This window comes from Chelonia mydas, chromosome 3, assembly GCF_015237465.2.
Source record: "Chelonia mydas isolate rCheMyd1 chromosome 3, rCheMyd1.pri.v2, whole genome shotgun sequence".
Lineage (NCBI taxonomy): Eukaryota > Metazoa > Chordata > Testudines > Cheloniidae > Chelonia > Chelonia mydas.
The window spans coordinates 110991720-111008024 of NC_057851.1; the positions used below are offsets into that span (position 1 = coordinate 110991720).

At 41.8% G+C, this 16305-nt stretch overlaps 1 protein-coding gene across 3 annotated transcripts in view; it reads left to right on the plus strand.

Moving 5' to 3' along the window:
- The window catches only part of AKAP12 (A-kinase anchoring protein 12), a 120570-nt gene that overhangs the window by 95741 nt on the left and 8524 nt on the right, over positions 1-16305 (plus strand). For 2 of the 3 annotated variants that reach the window (XM_037894988.2, XM_037894989.2), the window contains one exon: positions 8805-15201. In XM_037894988.2, coding sequence (XP_037750916.1) covers positions 8805-15193 — 6389 coding nt within the window. In that variant the 3' untranslated portion in view covers positions 15194-15201. The remainder of the gene's footprint in view (positions 1-8804; positions 15202-16305) is intronic. The other variant, XM_043543156.1, reaches the window with a different exon arrangement.

A 16305-nucleotide genomic window follows, 5' to 3' on the forward strand; every position in this document is an offset into this window, starting at 1 on the left:
CACCATAAGATTTAGACCAGGGCTCAGTGATGTATCAATTTCAGAAAGAAATAAAAATCATGAAGGAGAAATATCCAAGTCCAATCCAGACTATAAATATTGGACAAAGTCTCAGAATAATGAGGAAGGAGTAATTGTACACACAGATTTGGGAGGTCAATTTCTTTCGGCCAACAGTGTCCATTGGACACACCTATGCCCTAGGTATCCTCCTGTACCCCATTACACACATGCATAAATGGCAGAGTTGACCCAACTGTCTCTCAGTTCCTTACCACTGTAGTGACAAGACAGAATTCCTGCAATGTCCACTTACTTTGCACACTTTAAAATTTTCTTAGCCTAGTATATAATATTGAGTGTAGCTTTCTCTTTGTATCTGTTTTTATATGTAATTTCTGTTGTTCTAGACCCTGCTCCCCCACCCCTCGCTTACAGGGTTTCACTGGGATTTAATACCTGTCCTTCATGTGATGCTTTGATGCCCATTAATGATGGGCATACCTGGTGCTTGCTTTGTCTTGGAGATATCCTGGGGCAGTGTTCCATCTGACTTTCTTTCTCTACATAGAGAGAGGGAAGCATATATGAAAATTCATCCTAGATTAATCAATGCAGGCCTCCTCAGGCTCTGAGAGCTACAATCAGTACTCGGATACTGAGGGCTTGTCTACACTGGCAAGTTTTGTCACCAGAAACTGCCTTTTGGCGACAAAACAGCAAGAGCGTACGCACTACACTGGGACTTTTGTCATGAAAAACACCCAGTTTTGGCGACAAAAAACTTCCACCCCACCACTACAAGAGACTTTTGTCTTTTCCCTCTCCCTTTATTGTTGATAAAGAGCAAGTGTGGACACTGCTGACAGTATCCCACAATGCCTGCCCTGATTGCTCTGCTCAGTGTTTTGATCTCTGCTGCCCTGCAGGCATGTGTTTGGGGAACAAAGAGCAAATCATTGGAATGCTCCTGTTCTGCCCTAAACGAGGAACACAGCAGCTGCTGCAGGGGGAGGGGGACAGACTGCTGTGCCGCTTTGACATTCCTCCGCACAGAGAGCTCACAGAGCTACTCAGGATGCTGCTCGCTGCAGCTCAGGGGGCTGTGGGAGAACTCGGAGAGAATCCCAAGATGCGCAGCGATCAGCTCTTTCTTTCCACGACACTGTTTTCAGAGTCCCAGTGAATGTCTTCACTATGGATTGAATGTCATAGAGATTTGGTCCACAGCTTCCACTGGAGGGGATTGTTTTCAGTGAGGAGTTTAGTCCAGGGTTCTTGGGATGCTGAATGTATTACCTGTCCGGTAAACATCTATCATGTCTGGTAAACACCTGTATTTTTGATGACTCAGTTTAATTTGTTGCTAGGCCAAGCTAGGCAAGAAGTGCAAATAATCGACCAGTCTGTGTAGGTGGCACTCAGCTCTTTTGTGCCCTCAAGAGGCAACAGCAAAGGAAACTGGCCCCATCCTCAAAACAACATCATAGCAATTCTCTAGCTGCGTCCAAACCAGGACTAGCACCTCCTGGTTGTCATCATTCAAGGTGGAGGGAGGGAAATGGAGGAATGGAGATGGGAGTCTGCCTTTACTGGGAGGGAAAGTGGGTTTAGGTCGTTTTGGTCTAACAGAGGGTTAGGCTCAGCTCTAGGGAGGCATATCTGTTGTGGCCTCTGCTTGCAGTGTAGGTTCTTGGCCTATGGTCCTGTCTATCCCTGTTAGCTCAAATTTATGTGTTGGGGAGCATGGGGAAGGAGACAGATGCAAATAGGTAGTGCAGTGATCATAAGAAAGCAGACTGTCTAAACTCTTTTAAGTATGTGTTTGGGGGGGGTGTTGTTTTTTTTGTCTAGTTTTTTAAGAAAACTAGAATTTGCATTGATTTAACGTAAGAACTAAGAATGGCAATACTGGGTCAGACCAATGGTCCATCTGTCCCAGTAGTCTGTCTTCCGACAATGGCCAGTGCCAGATGCTTCAGCGGGAGTCAACAGAACAGGGCAATTTATTGAGTGATCCATCCCTTGTCATCCAGTCCCAGCTTCTAGCTGTCAGAGGTTTAGGGACACCCAGAGCATGGTGTTGCATCCCTGACCATCTTGGCTAATAGCCATTGATGGATCTATCTTCCATGAACTTACCTGATTCTTATTTAAACCCTGTTATACTTTTGGCCTTTACAGCATCCTCTGGCAATGAGTTCCACAGGTTGACTGTATGTTGTGTGAAGAAGTACTTTTTTATGTTAGTTTTAAAGCTGATGCCTATTAATTTCATTGGGTGACCCCAATGCTTACTTTTGTGCTGGGAATTGCCAGGGCTGAGCCTTGGCACCTCTAGGCTTGGCAGTTCATAGCCCCAGTACGTAATTGCTTAAGCCTGGCACCTCTTTCATTACAAATTAAGCACTGGGTGACCCTTTCATTTTAGTGAGTATTGCAAAACTTGCATATAAGTATAGGATTCTCTCTTCCTTTGTCAATGCATGAGAGTTCATGCAGGTATGCAATTCTTGTAAGTGCTAATGAGAACACAAGTGTAATCCCCTCCTCCACTGATGGCATAATAAACCTTTAAGAAAATTACTTCCATTGATCACAGAAAGCATCATCTCAGAATAAAATTTCTTGGCTTTCATATCTAGCCCAGTTTGGTGGTGTCCAAAAGCTGCTGCCATTTGATGGCTGTTTGATAGCCTATGTGAAATGGGTGTGGCAGTCTCAATCTTACTTCTAGAGAACTGACTTCTGTATGATCACAATCACTGTAACATTTGGAGCTATTTGGCTCCTTGGTTGGCAACATCAAAGACAAAGGATTTAATGGATGGAAATGCTAAACAAACCTCTCACTGTGAGAAGTGGTTCTTGTATGTGTGGGTTATAGCACAATAAGTAACAAGGCTAGTTTGCATTATTATTGGTCATGCTTATTGTGCCTGACCTGTGAATAAATAAAGGACTTTCAGGGATGTCCAGTCATCACCTGACATCAGCACTGAATTCCCAAAACAAGATGTTGGGGAGAAAGTGTCTCCTCTGCTTTCAATGTCAGATTTGTTATATAATCCAAAAGTATTCATCTAAATACATAAGATACCTAATATTAACAGAACAACATTCTGACAAATCTGGTAGAATTACATGATCTTAATAAAGGATATTAAGTCATTTCTATTGCAAGTCACTTTACTCCCAAAGTTAATATATTGGCAGCTGTACAACTTTGAAATCACCAAGCTAGTTGGCAAGGTAGGGTGCTGCATTTCAGATGAGAGTGTAAATTAAGTAGTTTCTGAAGTCTGTGTATATATCAAATAGTTTATTCTGGGGCTGGCTGGAGATTAAAGACATGTGCATTGAGGGACTGGTAGCCATTGATTATCACTTTACTACAGGTTTTTCTGCTCAGGAAATGAGTTTAATGTAATGCAAAACAAAACTGCTGACACAGTTGTGGATGATACAGTTGTTAGATTCTAGATTATGAAGAGAGGGTTTTTTATATTGTGGCTTTAATTTTTTTCAAAATAAAAACAAGTTAGAGCATACTTTCTTTCTTCCCCAATAAAACCAATATATTTGCAGATATTCTACTTCCAGCCTAGCTGACATTTAAATTTGTTAGTTTGAGATTAGCAATAGTGTTCCCCGACTAGGACAATATATTTAATAGTGGCAGAGATAGGGGCAATATTTTAGTAATATTTAGGACCTCTATATCTATATATATCTATATAATTTCTACAGATCCACCATATATATATAGGTATGGTGGATCTGTAGAAATTAATGAGATTGCATACAGTAAATTGATATCTGATTGGTTGAATGTTACAACCACAACATTTATCTGTGAATTTAGTACAGTAGAGATTTAAAATTGATAATTTAAGGATAAACTGGTTTCTGGTTGGAGGACACTAGATCTGTTCTTTAAGATAGTAAGAAGGAGCAGGTGTGGTAATGGTCTAGTGAAAATCCATTACTGTTGTGGTCCAACTTCCATCAGATAAAATCTTCATCTACTTAGGCCAGTTCTACGCTATAAATGTGCATCATAACTACGTTGCTCAGGGGTGTGAAAAATCCATACCCTTGAGCAATGCAGTTATACTGACCTAACCCCCACTGTAGACAGCTGCCGCCTCTTTCAGAGGTGGATTAACTCTGCAGATGGGAAAATAGTTGTATCTTCACTGAAGCACTACAGTGGCGCAGCTGCAACGTTGTCAGTGTAGACCTGCCCTTAGAATACTACTACTTAGACTAGAAGAAACAACACCATAAAACGGTCCAAACAACTTCCTCCCCTTCCCATTTAGACAAAAGGCTTGAAAAAGCCATTAACCTCTTGGAAGCTGAGGGTGTGAGTAAGGAGGCCTTAATGGTGGGGGGAGGGGGGTGTTTTTGTTTTTTTAAATGAAAGTTTAGTTGTGAAATGAGCATGGCAACTCCACTGTGACTCCTGTATGCCCCTCACTTAGCCACATCATCATACCAGGGAAGGGAGCGATAGAGTAATGACGCGCTTCCTCCTCCTGCACCTTCTGGTCACTTTCATACAAGCCAGGATAGTAGAGAGGGGAAGGGACAGAAAAATTTTCCCAGGAGCTAGGCAAAAGTGGATTTTCAAATTTTACAAGATCTTTTTTAGCCAAATGCAGATCTGAAATATGATAACGGTCTAGCAGGGATCAGGGACCATAGTCTAATAGAAATACCAGCCCCTTTCACTTCCCAATAGCAGTGTGCTGACTGCCTCGCATCTGAAGCCCCTGGATCTTGCGGTGAAACTTCTCCCTTCCATTGTAGTTGAATTTAGCATCTACGTCTCATTAATGGAGAGAGTTCTCAGAGTAGTAGGTGTCTGGTAAATTTTTCAAACCCTAACAGCTCTTCAGCGTGCAGCCTCTGGATCAGGAGTGATCTAACCAATTTTTGTTCCATTTGACACCAGTGCAGCATCATGCTAACCTCAAAAATTACTTTGACTTGGGGATTGATTTTCTTTTCTTTTTTTTTTGGTCAGCAATGGCAAACTTCTAATAACTTGCCTAGCAACAGCTTTTTTTTTTTTTTTTTTCCCCTGCTGCAGCAGGATTTTGGAGCTGATGCTATAGAAGTGGGGAGAGGGAGTAGGCATTGGGATGATATCTGGGAGGAGCTGGAAGAGGTACATGGTACTGACCATGGATCCAGGGTTTCAAGGAAGTCCCAGCTCTTCTGCTATATCTCCAAGCTTGAGTGATATCTGGGACAACCATGAGACTTACCAGTTTTCCTCTTGACTCTGACAGTAGTGACAAGAGCCAGAACTACCCTTCCTACCAAGTCCAACAAACTGAAATTTGCTGTAAAGGTGGAGAAATTAAGCTATCTTCCAAATGTGAGTTTAATTTAGTTTTTAAAGTTGAGGAGGTGATTGGAAAAGATAATGTTTTAAAAGTTGGAAAATAAAAGCAAAATGAGGGGGAGGGTGATTACAGCTCTGAAGGGGAGATTGAGGGTAGGAAAAGAGAAACTTTTGAGTTACTTACAGCCCCAGTGGGTGGGAAGGAAAGCGGAGTCACTACTACCTTCCCTGTCTCCAGTTGAAGCACTGGTCTAATTGCATCTCTCATTTTGCTCCTTGGCATGCTTACAGCTTCAAGGTCATATTAAGTCACTCTGAGTAAGAGAAATGCCTGCTTCCTATATAGGATATCTGTCTTATCCCACAAGGCTGATTTCTCTGCATTCTTTTCTGAAGCATTATTGCTTGAACTTATTCTCCTAGCAAGAAACCAAGTTTGACCCTTCTAAGTAAAGCTGGGAGTGCTCTAATTTATTCTGTCTGGTGGCTTTGATGGATTTTGCGGGTCGGGGTGGAATTTTTGCAATTTATGCCAAAATTTTGAAGCCAGCATCATTTTGTGTATGCTGTACACTAGTGTCCAACACCTTGAGTAATCATTTACCCCCGGGCAAAATACTTACTCAAACACCATGATTCTGTTTTATACCCACTTTACACTAGTGTAAATGACTACACAAGGCCCATTTTTTCTAGTTAATCTCCACAAAATAACTTCTGGAAGTTTTGAGTTTCAAGGAGTCAGGAATCTATTCACATAAACTTATCTTCAGAGAACAAGAATGATAGATAAGTAATTTTCTCAGTTGCAGTGGTTAGTTGTGATGTGATAACTCAGCTCACCTTCTCCAGGGTCATATTTTGTCATTTAGCATTTATATATCTTTTTCATTTTATTTCTTTCACATTATTTTAAGAAATTAATGAATATGGGTGTGGAAACAATGGAAGACTACAAGCAGATAAAACCTCCCTCTCAACATACTATAAAGAAAAAGAATGTCATCTGTATAACGACCACTTCTAGGCAGTTAACAGTTTTAGAATTCCAGCTGGAAAAATTCCCAGTAGTCAAATGCTAGAAGCAATGACCTAGGAGTGAGGATTTATTATTATAATTTACCTGTAAATCTTCTCTAAAGGTAAAAAACTTTCTTCATGTCCTGACACTTTCCCTAATCCCATGACAAGCTGGCTTCAGTTTGGGTCTCCCTAATAGTAGAGCATTATATTTGAGCCTCCAGATTAGCCATGATTTAACACTTACATATTTGACTTAATTAGTATGTTCTTCTAGGATTATGGGTTCATATGGTAGTTTTTATTTTTCTCTTTAGCCTAGTGCTATAATTACTGTAATACACTAAACTGCAGAGATAATATACCAGGTTTGGGATGTTTTTTCCCTCTGTAGTCTAGGGTTGCCAACCCTCCAGGATTGTCCTGTGTGATTGCTTTTCTTCAAAGCAAAATAGCTGCAAGTTGGTATTGTCTGCATTAGACAACAGCCAGGTCAGCACAAGGTCTTATGGGATTATATGGAATTTAATAACTGTAACTGTCATAAATCAGTAATTGTGAGTGGAACACAATGCATTCCTGCATTCATTTCTTCTGTGTGCGTTTTGGAGACACTGCGCTTTTCCTGTTACTTACATTCTCTCTTCTCTCCTCCCCCCTACCCCCCAAAAGTTTCATTTTAGTTTTCCTGCTAAGTGCATTTGGCCATTAGGTAGCATTATAATCTTATGGTCTAAACATTAGAGTGCATACACTGTATTTAAGTCCACATTTGCAGTCTCTCTTGGGTTGTTGCTAACCTACTGGCAATATACTAATAAGGACACAGTCGATGGCACATTTTGCCTAAACAACTATAATGTACTATATAAATCAAGAACCCTGGCACTCCACTCAGAAAGACTCCAGCGGCTATTAGAATTCTGTTTGTACACTATGTACAGCATAAACTAAACTGTCTCCACCTAGAGGCCAAATGCTCTTAGCAGGAAAGCTGTAATGAGATTTGCCCCTTTTGACAATCCATAGGAAAGCAGGAAGGGGGTCAGAGACTGACATGCACAGAAGCAGGTGTCAGCATGTGGTGCAGAAGGGTGCATTGTAAGTAGAAACTAACCTAAAATGATAGATAAAAATCTTATAATTTATATAAAAAAAGTAAGGCTCTAGAAAATCTCTTGTGAAGGGGAAAAAATAAATATCTTTATTCTGTATTTTTATTTAGGGCTAAATTGTGATTTGTTTGTGTGGCAGTGCAGGGGAGTAAGAGGGTGGAAGGCACCGCATTCAGTGTGCACTCTACTGTACCTGCACAAGGACGGAGATGGAGTGAGTAGCTTCCTTGGGGCTTGTACTCTTCTGCCCACCCCTCTGCACATGGACCTGAGAGTGGTAGAGAACAGGAAGATCCTGGGCTATCCTCCACCCAATACTGTAACCAGCACTGCTGCACCAGAACACATGCATTACATCAAGTGCATAATATAGACCAGATGGAGTGTACTTGTTCTCTTTTTCCTTCCCTCCCCAGACTACTGTATTTTTTTAAATCAGATGTCCTCTGCCTTCTCTGGGGCACTGCTCTGTCTAATGCGGGCAAAAGCCACCAGAGCAGCGCCCAGGGAGCAGCTAAGCAGAGATAAAGCTGCTAGGATCTGAGATTAAAACTGGGTTTTTGCCTTCTCATGCATCATCACCAGCTTTGATTCTGCAAGCCAAACTATACTCTTTTTACACCTCTGCAACCTCACTGATTTTATAAGCTGTTGCACTGGTGAGTAGATAAGATCTAGCCGTCAGAACATTTCAATACTGGCGATGTGTGGAAAAGGAAAGAACCCAATTTGATTTTAAGATCTCAGAGTGAGTTTGCAGGATTAGTGCTTTCATTCTTTGCAGGATTGGTGCTTTCATTCTTGATGCTGTGTTCTTCTCCGTACTGGGAAAGAGGTTGAGCATCTGCTTCAGAAAAAATTACTAATGTCCTGTGTATCTTCTGAGTAGAGGCATTTCTGAAGTGAACAGCTGTTATCCACACAAAACCTGAGTACTGAACTTGTTTTATACTCCTGAACTTCACTTGCTCAGAAAGAATGAGAGTGAGCCTAGAATGTTTTGTATGAGCCTTCTGTCAAGCAACAAGACCAATCCAGACATGATTTTCTTCACTTACCAATGAGGGGGGAAACTAGGTTTATAATAAGAACTACTGATAAATCCTTAATTAGCAGACCTAAGAGGTGCCACCAGAATACTGGAATATATATTTTACAAGATCACATTAAAATGTAAATTCATCTCTGTATTAAAAGTTGGAGTATGTATTATCTTTTGAGCGATTTTAATACATAATTTAGTGAATTAAGATTATCGTAAATCTAATTTGTTTCTATCTGATTTTTCCTTTTTTTTATATATATATATACAGTTGGACAAAGAGAACCTGCGAATGTGATTGTAAAAGAAGAGCTAGCTGAAAACATGGAAGCCATGCCACCAGAATCAACTGATAAGGATGGTGTGGAAGATGGACAGAAAGATGTTCAAGAAGCTAATGAACAGTTGCCACCAGAGGAAGAAAAAGTAGAAGAGCTAGAACAGCCCAGTGAATCTCAGTCTAATGATGTCGGATTTAAAAAAGTTTTTAAATTTGTTGGTTTCAAGTTTACTGTTAAAAAAGATAAGACTGAAAAGTCTGAACCTGTTCAGCTACTGACTGTAAAAAAAGAGGAAGAAGAAGTGGCAGCAAATGGAGCTGGAGATCATAAAGAAGTCAAGATAGAAACAGTGGAGGAAGCAACAGAAAGTGAAGTGACCCACCCTGCAGAAAAAATTGAAGAAGAACCGAAAAGTGAGGAAAGGAAAGATGAATCTCTTCCTGAAAAGGTAGCAGAAAGCCCAAGTGAGGAAGCTGAAGGAAACAAAGAGGCAGAAGGAAAAAAAGAACCTAGCAAGTCACCAGAGTCTCCAACAAATGGATTAGTTAATGAAACCGCATCACCACTAAGAAAATTCTTTACTCAGGGTTGGGCTGGGTTTAGGAAAAAGACAAGTTTTAGGAAACCTAAAGAGGATGAGCAGCAGGCTCCTGAGAAAGAAAAGGAAGAGCAAGAAAGGGAAGTGGCAGAGATCCCAGTAGAAGCAAGTGAGAAGGAGAAAACTGAGAAAGAAAAGGAAGAGCAAGAAAGGGAAGTGGCAGAGATCCCAGTAGAAGCAAGTGAGAAGGAGAAAACTGAGAAAGAAAAGGAAGATCAAGAAAGGGAAGTGGCAGAGATCCCAGTAGAAGCAAGTTTGAAGGAGGAAGTTGTTATTCCTTCTGAACAGTCACTTCCACAAGAGACAGCTGAAAGTGTAAACAAGGAATCTGAACTGTCCCTTGAAGAAAAAGTAGACCTATCCCCTGAAGAAAAATCAAAACCAGTGAAAGAATGTAAAATATCCTTAGAAGAAAAAGTTGAAATACACTTTGAAGAGAAATCTGAACTACCAGGTCCCATGACCATGGAAATATTTGGTGAAAAATTAGAAAAATCTAAAGGCAGATCTAAAGAAGAATATGAACCTGTATCTCCAAAGACAGCAGAAGTATTTGGTGAAAAAATTGAGAAATCTGAACCAAAAGCTCCACTGGCAACTGAAATCTTTGATGAAAAGTTAGAGACAGAGGAAGAAGTTCATGTTAGCACTTCAGAAGAGAAAGAGGTAAAGATAGAACAGATGCCCTCCTCAGCTTCTGAACAATCAGTTGAAGGAGATGGTGAGCTACAAAGAATTCAACCCACTGAGGAACAAATACAAGCCAAAGAAACAGTATGCATAGTAGTAGACGACCACATCAAGCAAACAGAACCAAGCGCTGAAGATGCAGCTGCATGTAAGCCTCCAGACGGCATCACAACTGAGGTTGAACTGTTGTCATCACAAGAAAGAGCCAAAGTGCAAGGCAGCCCCTTAAAGAAACTTTTTACAGGGACTGGCTTAAAGAAGCTTTCTGGAAAGAAGCATAAAGGAAAGAGAGAAGAAACTAAGCCAGGGGAACAAGCAGAACAAATTCAACATTTAGCTGATTCCCCAGAAAGTCCAGAAGAACAAAAGGCAGAGAGCTCTGCCTCTTCACCTGAAGAATCAACAGAGCCTCCTTCTGTGGAGAAAGCCATAGATGCAACGCGGGTCACTGAAACCGAAGGAGTAATTTCAGATGTAGAGAGGAAAAGAGAGTGTGTAACTCCTTGGGCATCATTTAAAAAGATGGTGACTCCCAAGAAACGTGTCAGAAGGCCTTCTGAAAGTGACAAAGAAGAAGAAATTGATAAGGCAAAGAGTGCTACCTTGTCTTCTACTGAAAGTGCAGTCTCTGAAAATCAGGAAGAAACTAAAGTAAATGGTGAGGAGCAAAAGCTAGAAAAAAGCATAGAAGAGCCGAAACGAAAGGTTGATACTTCTGTATCATGGGAAGCCTTAATTTGTGTAGGCTCCTCTAAGAAAAGAGCTAGGAAATCGTCCTCTTCTGATGAGGAAGTAGGACAGAGGCTTGCTCAAGAAGGCCAAAAAATAGATGAAGTTGGCCAAAGCAAAGAAACTGCACCAGACATGATCCTAACTAGTTCCCAAGAAAGTGATCAAGGACAAGGAAGTTCCTCACCAGAACAAGCTGGGAGTCCATCTGAAGGAGAGGGTGTTTCAACCTGGGAATCATTTAAAAGGCTAGTCACTCCAAGAAGAAAATCCAAAACCAAAATGGAAGAGAGAACTGAAGAATCTGTGTTAGTTTCCAGCATAGAACATTCTACTTCAGATGGCGAACCTGGAAAAGAAGAAACATGGGTTTCATTAAAAAAATTAATACCTGGTCGTCGGAAGAAAAAGTCAGATGGGAAGCCAGAACAAGCTTGTGTTGAGGAAGCTGGAGAAGAGATGACAGAAACCAATGAAGAAGACTCTGATGTTCCAGCTGTTGTTCCTTTATCTGAGTACGAAGCAGCTGAACAAGAGAAAATTGAGGCCCAACAAGCAACACAAGCTGAGGCAATAAGGGAAGAAACTTTAGATGAAAAGAGAGCTGAAAAATTAGAAGATACCTTAATTATTGAGCAATCTAATGAAGGACTGGTTCATGCAGTTACTGTGACTGTTGTAGAGGGAGAGAGAGCAGTTACCAGTATTGAAGAAAGGTCACCATCTTGGATATCTGCTACTGTGACAGAGTCCATTGAACAGGAAAAAGATGATGAAGAACAAACTGAGCAGATATTTGAAACTGAAGTTGTTGTAGAAAAGACAGTGGTGGTTACTAAAACTTTGCCAGAGTTGAGAAAGGATATTAGTGATGATACTATAGTAAGTGAGCTGGAGTTAACCTCAGAAGCATTGACAGCACTGGAAGAGGCAACAGAAGTTTCCTGTGGTGAAGAAGCCACAGAAGTGTCCCTTGCAGAGGAGACGACTGAGATGGTTTCTGCTGTGTCACAGTTAACTGAATCCCCAGATACTACAGAAGAAGTTACACCTGTGCAAGAGCTAGAAGGGACTGAGCAAAATTTAGAAGAATTAAATAAACAAACACAGGATATTCTAGAGGAAGTTGTAGAAAGAGTGAAGCTATCAGATGAAGTACAGATGATTAGTGAAAGAACTGTGACAGTCATTCAGTCAGTGCAGAAAATTGGATCTGAAATGAAAGATGAAGCTAATGAAGTTACAGTCATATGCAAAGAAACTGTGTTGGTTGAACAGTCCTTAAAGAAAGAAGAACCTAAAGAGGCTGACATTCAACATATGGAAAGTGCAGGAAGTGTTCAAGGTAGAAATGAAGCTGACGAAAGTGTTCTACAGGAAGTGTCAGAGATGAGTGAAAAGTGTGCAGTGATGAAGGAACACACAGAAGAAGCTAAAAGTCTGGATAGATTGGCAGATGAAAGTCAGTGGCAAGAAACTGAACAATCATTTATAGAAAGACATGAAGAAACATCTGAAGTAGAAGGGATTCTAGAGAAATGTAAATTGAAAGAGGAGGAATTTTACAGTGGTGTCACAAAAACTACCAAGGCAGAGCATGAAGTGAAAGCTGAGTATGTTACAGTAGTAAAACAACAAGAAATTTCAACTGAAGAGGCCAAAGTGAATTTAATAGAAATAATTCCAGGTGAAATCACAGATGAAGGTGCTCCAGAAGTGGATGGATCTGAAAGTGAAACACATGAAGCAAAGCTTGAGTTGTCCCAGGAATTTAAGCAAGTGGTGGACATGGTGCCTAACTTAGAATCAAAATGCATGAAAGTAACTGTAACAGAAGCCCCTTTGCAGAGTGAGGCAGAAGATGCCATGCTCACTTTGGAATCAAAACATTCAGAAGCAACTGCAGCTCAGTCCCCCATACCGAGTGAGGGGACTGACATCCCAATGCAGAGTGAAAGGGAACATGCCAGGGAGGCCTTAGAACCAAGAAGCACAGAAGCACTTGTAGATGAGTCCCCTGTGCAGAGTGGGGTAACTGAGGCTCCTGTGAAGAGAGAGGTAGAAGATGCTGTGCTTATCGTAGAATCAGAATGCACTGAAGCAGTTGCAGCTGAAGCTCCAGTGCAGAGTGATGTGACTGAGGCTTCTGTGCAAAGTGAGGGGCAAGATGCTATGCTTAGCTTGGAATCAAAGGGCACTGAGGCCACTGTACAGAGGGAGGTGACTGAGGCCACCATGCAGAGTGAGGTGGAAGGAATTGCTACTGAGGGGGTGATGCAGAGTGAGGTAACTGAGGCTCCTGTGAAGAAAGAGATGGAAGATGCTGTGCTTATCTTAGAATCAGAATGCACTGAAACAGTTTCATCTGAGGCTCCAATGCAGAGGGATGTGTCTGAGGCCGCTGTGCAGAGTGGGGTGGAAGATGCCGCGCATATTGTAGAAAAAGAATGCACAGAAGCACTGGCAAGTGAGGTGCAAGATGCCGTACTTCTCTTGGAATCAGAATGCACAGAAACAATTGCTGCTGAGGCCACTGTGCAGAGTGAGGTAACTGAGGAGGCCACAGTGCAGAATGAGGTGGAAGAAATTGCCCCTACAGCCAAAGTGCAGAACGAGGTGGACGATTCCATGCTTACCTTAGAATCAAAATGCACAGAAATCACTGCTCTAGAGACCACCATGAAGAGCGAGGGAACTGAGATTCCTATGCAGAGTGAGATGGAAGATGCCCTGCTTTCCTTAGAATCAAAATGCACAGACGCAATTGTAACTGGGGATGCCGTGCAGAGTGGGGTAACTGAGGCACCTGTGAAGAGAGAGGTAGAAGATGCTGCGCTTACCTTATTATCAGAACGCACTGAAGCAGTTGCAGCTGAAGCTCCCATGCAGAATGATGTAGAAGATGCCCCGTCTAAATTAGAATCAGAATACCCGGGGGCAGTTGTAAATGGGACCCCTCTACAGAGTCCTAAAGAACTGCCTGTGTATGGAAAGGGAGATAAAGAGGAGCCCATGGAAGCAAAACAAATACTTCTGCTGCCTGCTACAAGTTCAAATGACAATCAGCGAGAGGAAACCAAGTTTGAGCTAATGATGGAAGTTGAAAAAGATTTGTTTGAATCTGGAAAATTGGAACTTGCAAGTGGTGATAAACTTTATTTGACTCCAGTGCAGCAAGAGATTTTAGCTGTGCAGCTGGAAGATACTGGCTCACCCATTCCTAGTGTTGAAAGCTCGGAGGCTCAGAAAGCATCTGTGCCTGTAACAGCTGCAGCAATTGAAGAACAAATCATTGCAGAAACTGTAACATCTATGGAAAGCTCAGCTGAAATTTTGAAGCCTTTAGCAGCAGTGCCTGAAAAACTCTTTTCTGATCTAGTCCAAGATATTACCATTGCTCATTCAGGATTTGGGGCTGCGGCCGGTAGGAGTGAAGAAACTGCAACAATCTCAGTATCAGAGATGACCGCTGCAACCGTGAATGGAATGACTGAGGCAGCAACAAGCTGTACACAACCTGATTTGGTCAAAAAAGATTACGTGGATGACGCAGCACAGGGAAAGGAGCAACAGAAGCCAGAGTGTAGGGAAGAAGCTGAGAAAAAAACAGTTTCTCAAGATAAAAAAAGCCCATCTCTAACCCACATAGAATTCGAAAAAGATATTGTTCAGTCTGTCACTATAGAATCTCAGAGTACAAAAATTGTATTAAAGATCATTCAGACTGCTGTTGACAAACTTGAGAGAACAGAAGAGCCAGCTGCTGTGTGCATGGCATCTGAATCACAGCAGCAGATTGAATCAGCAGACGGAAGTCAAAAAGATATAAATATATCTGAAGTTCAGGAAAGTGTACAGGCTCATCAGCAGCTTCTTGTAAAAGGTGAAAAGACAATAGAGGGTAAAGAACAAGAGTTCCAGCAACCAAGTACAGTCAAACATACTATTTTAACACAGTCTGCAGAGAAACAAGCTACTCTAGAACAAACAGAAGATGTGCCATTAATTTCTGATTTGTCAAAAGAGGGTGAAATTCAGGATTCAGGAAAGATTGTAGCTGTCCCTGAAGGTGTTTCAAGTGAAAGTTTAGGGGCTCAAAAATCAGCGATAGATATGAGTGTTTCAGAAGACTTATCCAAAGAGACAAGAACAGACCAACCAAAGCTAAAGGAAAAAGAAGCCGGGCAGACTGTGGCCACCCAAGAGAAATATATGGTTCAGCAAACACATATAGAAAGGAAGGAAGACAAACATAGCCAACCAGTGGAAGACATGAAGAGACACACAGCGGAAGATGTAAATAATCAAGAATATGCATCTTGTGGGAGTCCACAGTCAAAGTCAGAGCTCACCAAATCTTGAGGCCCAATGTAAGTAGCATTTTCATTACTTATTTTTTGGTAGAATTATTCAGAATCTTTTCATTTTTTCATAGTTACTGATTTGATACTGTGTAGTGCCTTGTGTAGTACCTTTTGCACACTTCGACGACCTCCTCAGGATTGCAAACCAGGGACCAGATTTTCAAATTATTTTGCCTAACTTGAGACACCTAGACCCATATTGGTTGAAACTATAGTAAAGAACAGAATTACCAGACACACAGATGAACACAATCTGTTGGGGAAGAGTCAACACTGCTTTTGTAAAGGGAAATCATGTCTCACCAATCTTTATTAGAATTCTTTGGACAAGGGTGATCCAGTGAATACAGTGTACTTGGACCTTCAGAAAGCCTTTGACACGGTGTCACAGGGCGGCACAAGTTTCCTTCCCCTTGTCCCTGCGCCCTGTGCTTGGGCTGGCAAAAGAAAGGGTATCGGACGCCTCTTGCAGGTGCTTCACCCGTGTTTTTATTTACAGGGGCTGTACAGTCCCAATTTCCCCCAACACTGGTCCCCGCTCCGACCCCTCACTGGGTCCCCTGGCCTTTGAGGCTTGTGTCAGCCAGCAGAGACAGAGCCTCAACCCTCCTATCCTGCCTGGCTAGCCTACCCCCTTGAGCTCTTCCCTGGGTTTATATTTCTTCCCAGTCAGCAGCCCAGCGGGTTCCACTTGTCTCAGCAGATTACACTGAGCCCGCCCTCATTAGGGCCTGCAGCTGGGCTCCCGGCTAAGGGACTTGGCCCATGTACCCGGCCACCCTACAGGGAAGCAGGGGGAAGCTGGCTCTTTAGCAGGGCATCCAAAGGTTTTATACCACTGCCCTGCAACACACGGTCTCTCACCAATGGCTCTTAAGCAGAGTAAGCAATCATGGGATAAGAGGGAAGGTCCTCTCATGGATCAGTAACCGGTTAAAAGAAAACAAAGGGTAGAAATAAATGGTCAGTTTTCAGAATGGAGGGATCTATACTGGATCCAGTGCTATTCAACATATAAATGATCTGGGAAAAGGGGTAAACAATGAGGTGGCAAAATTTGCAGAAGGTACAAAATTACTCAAGATAGTTAAATCCAAAGCAGACTGTAAA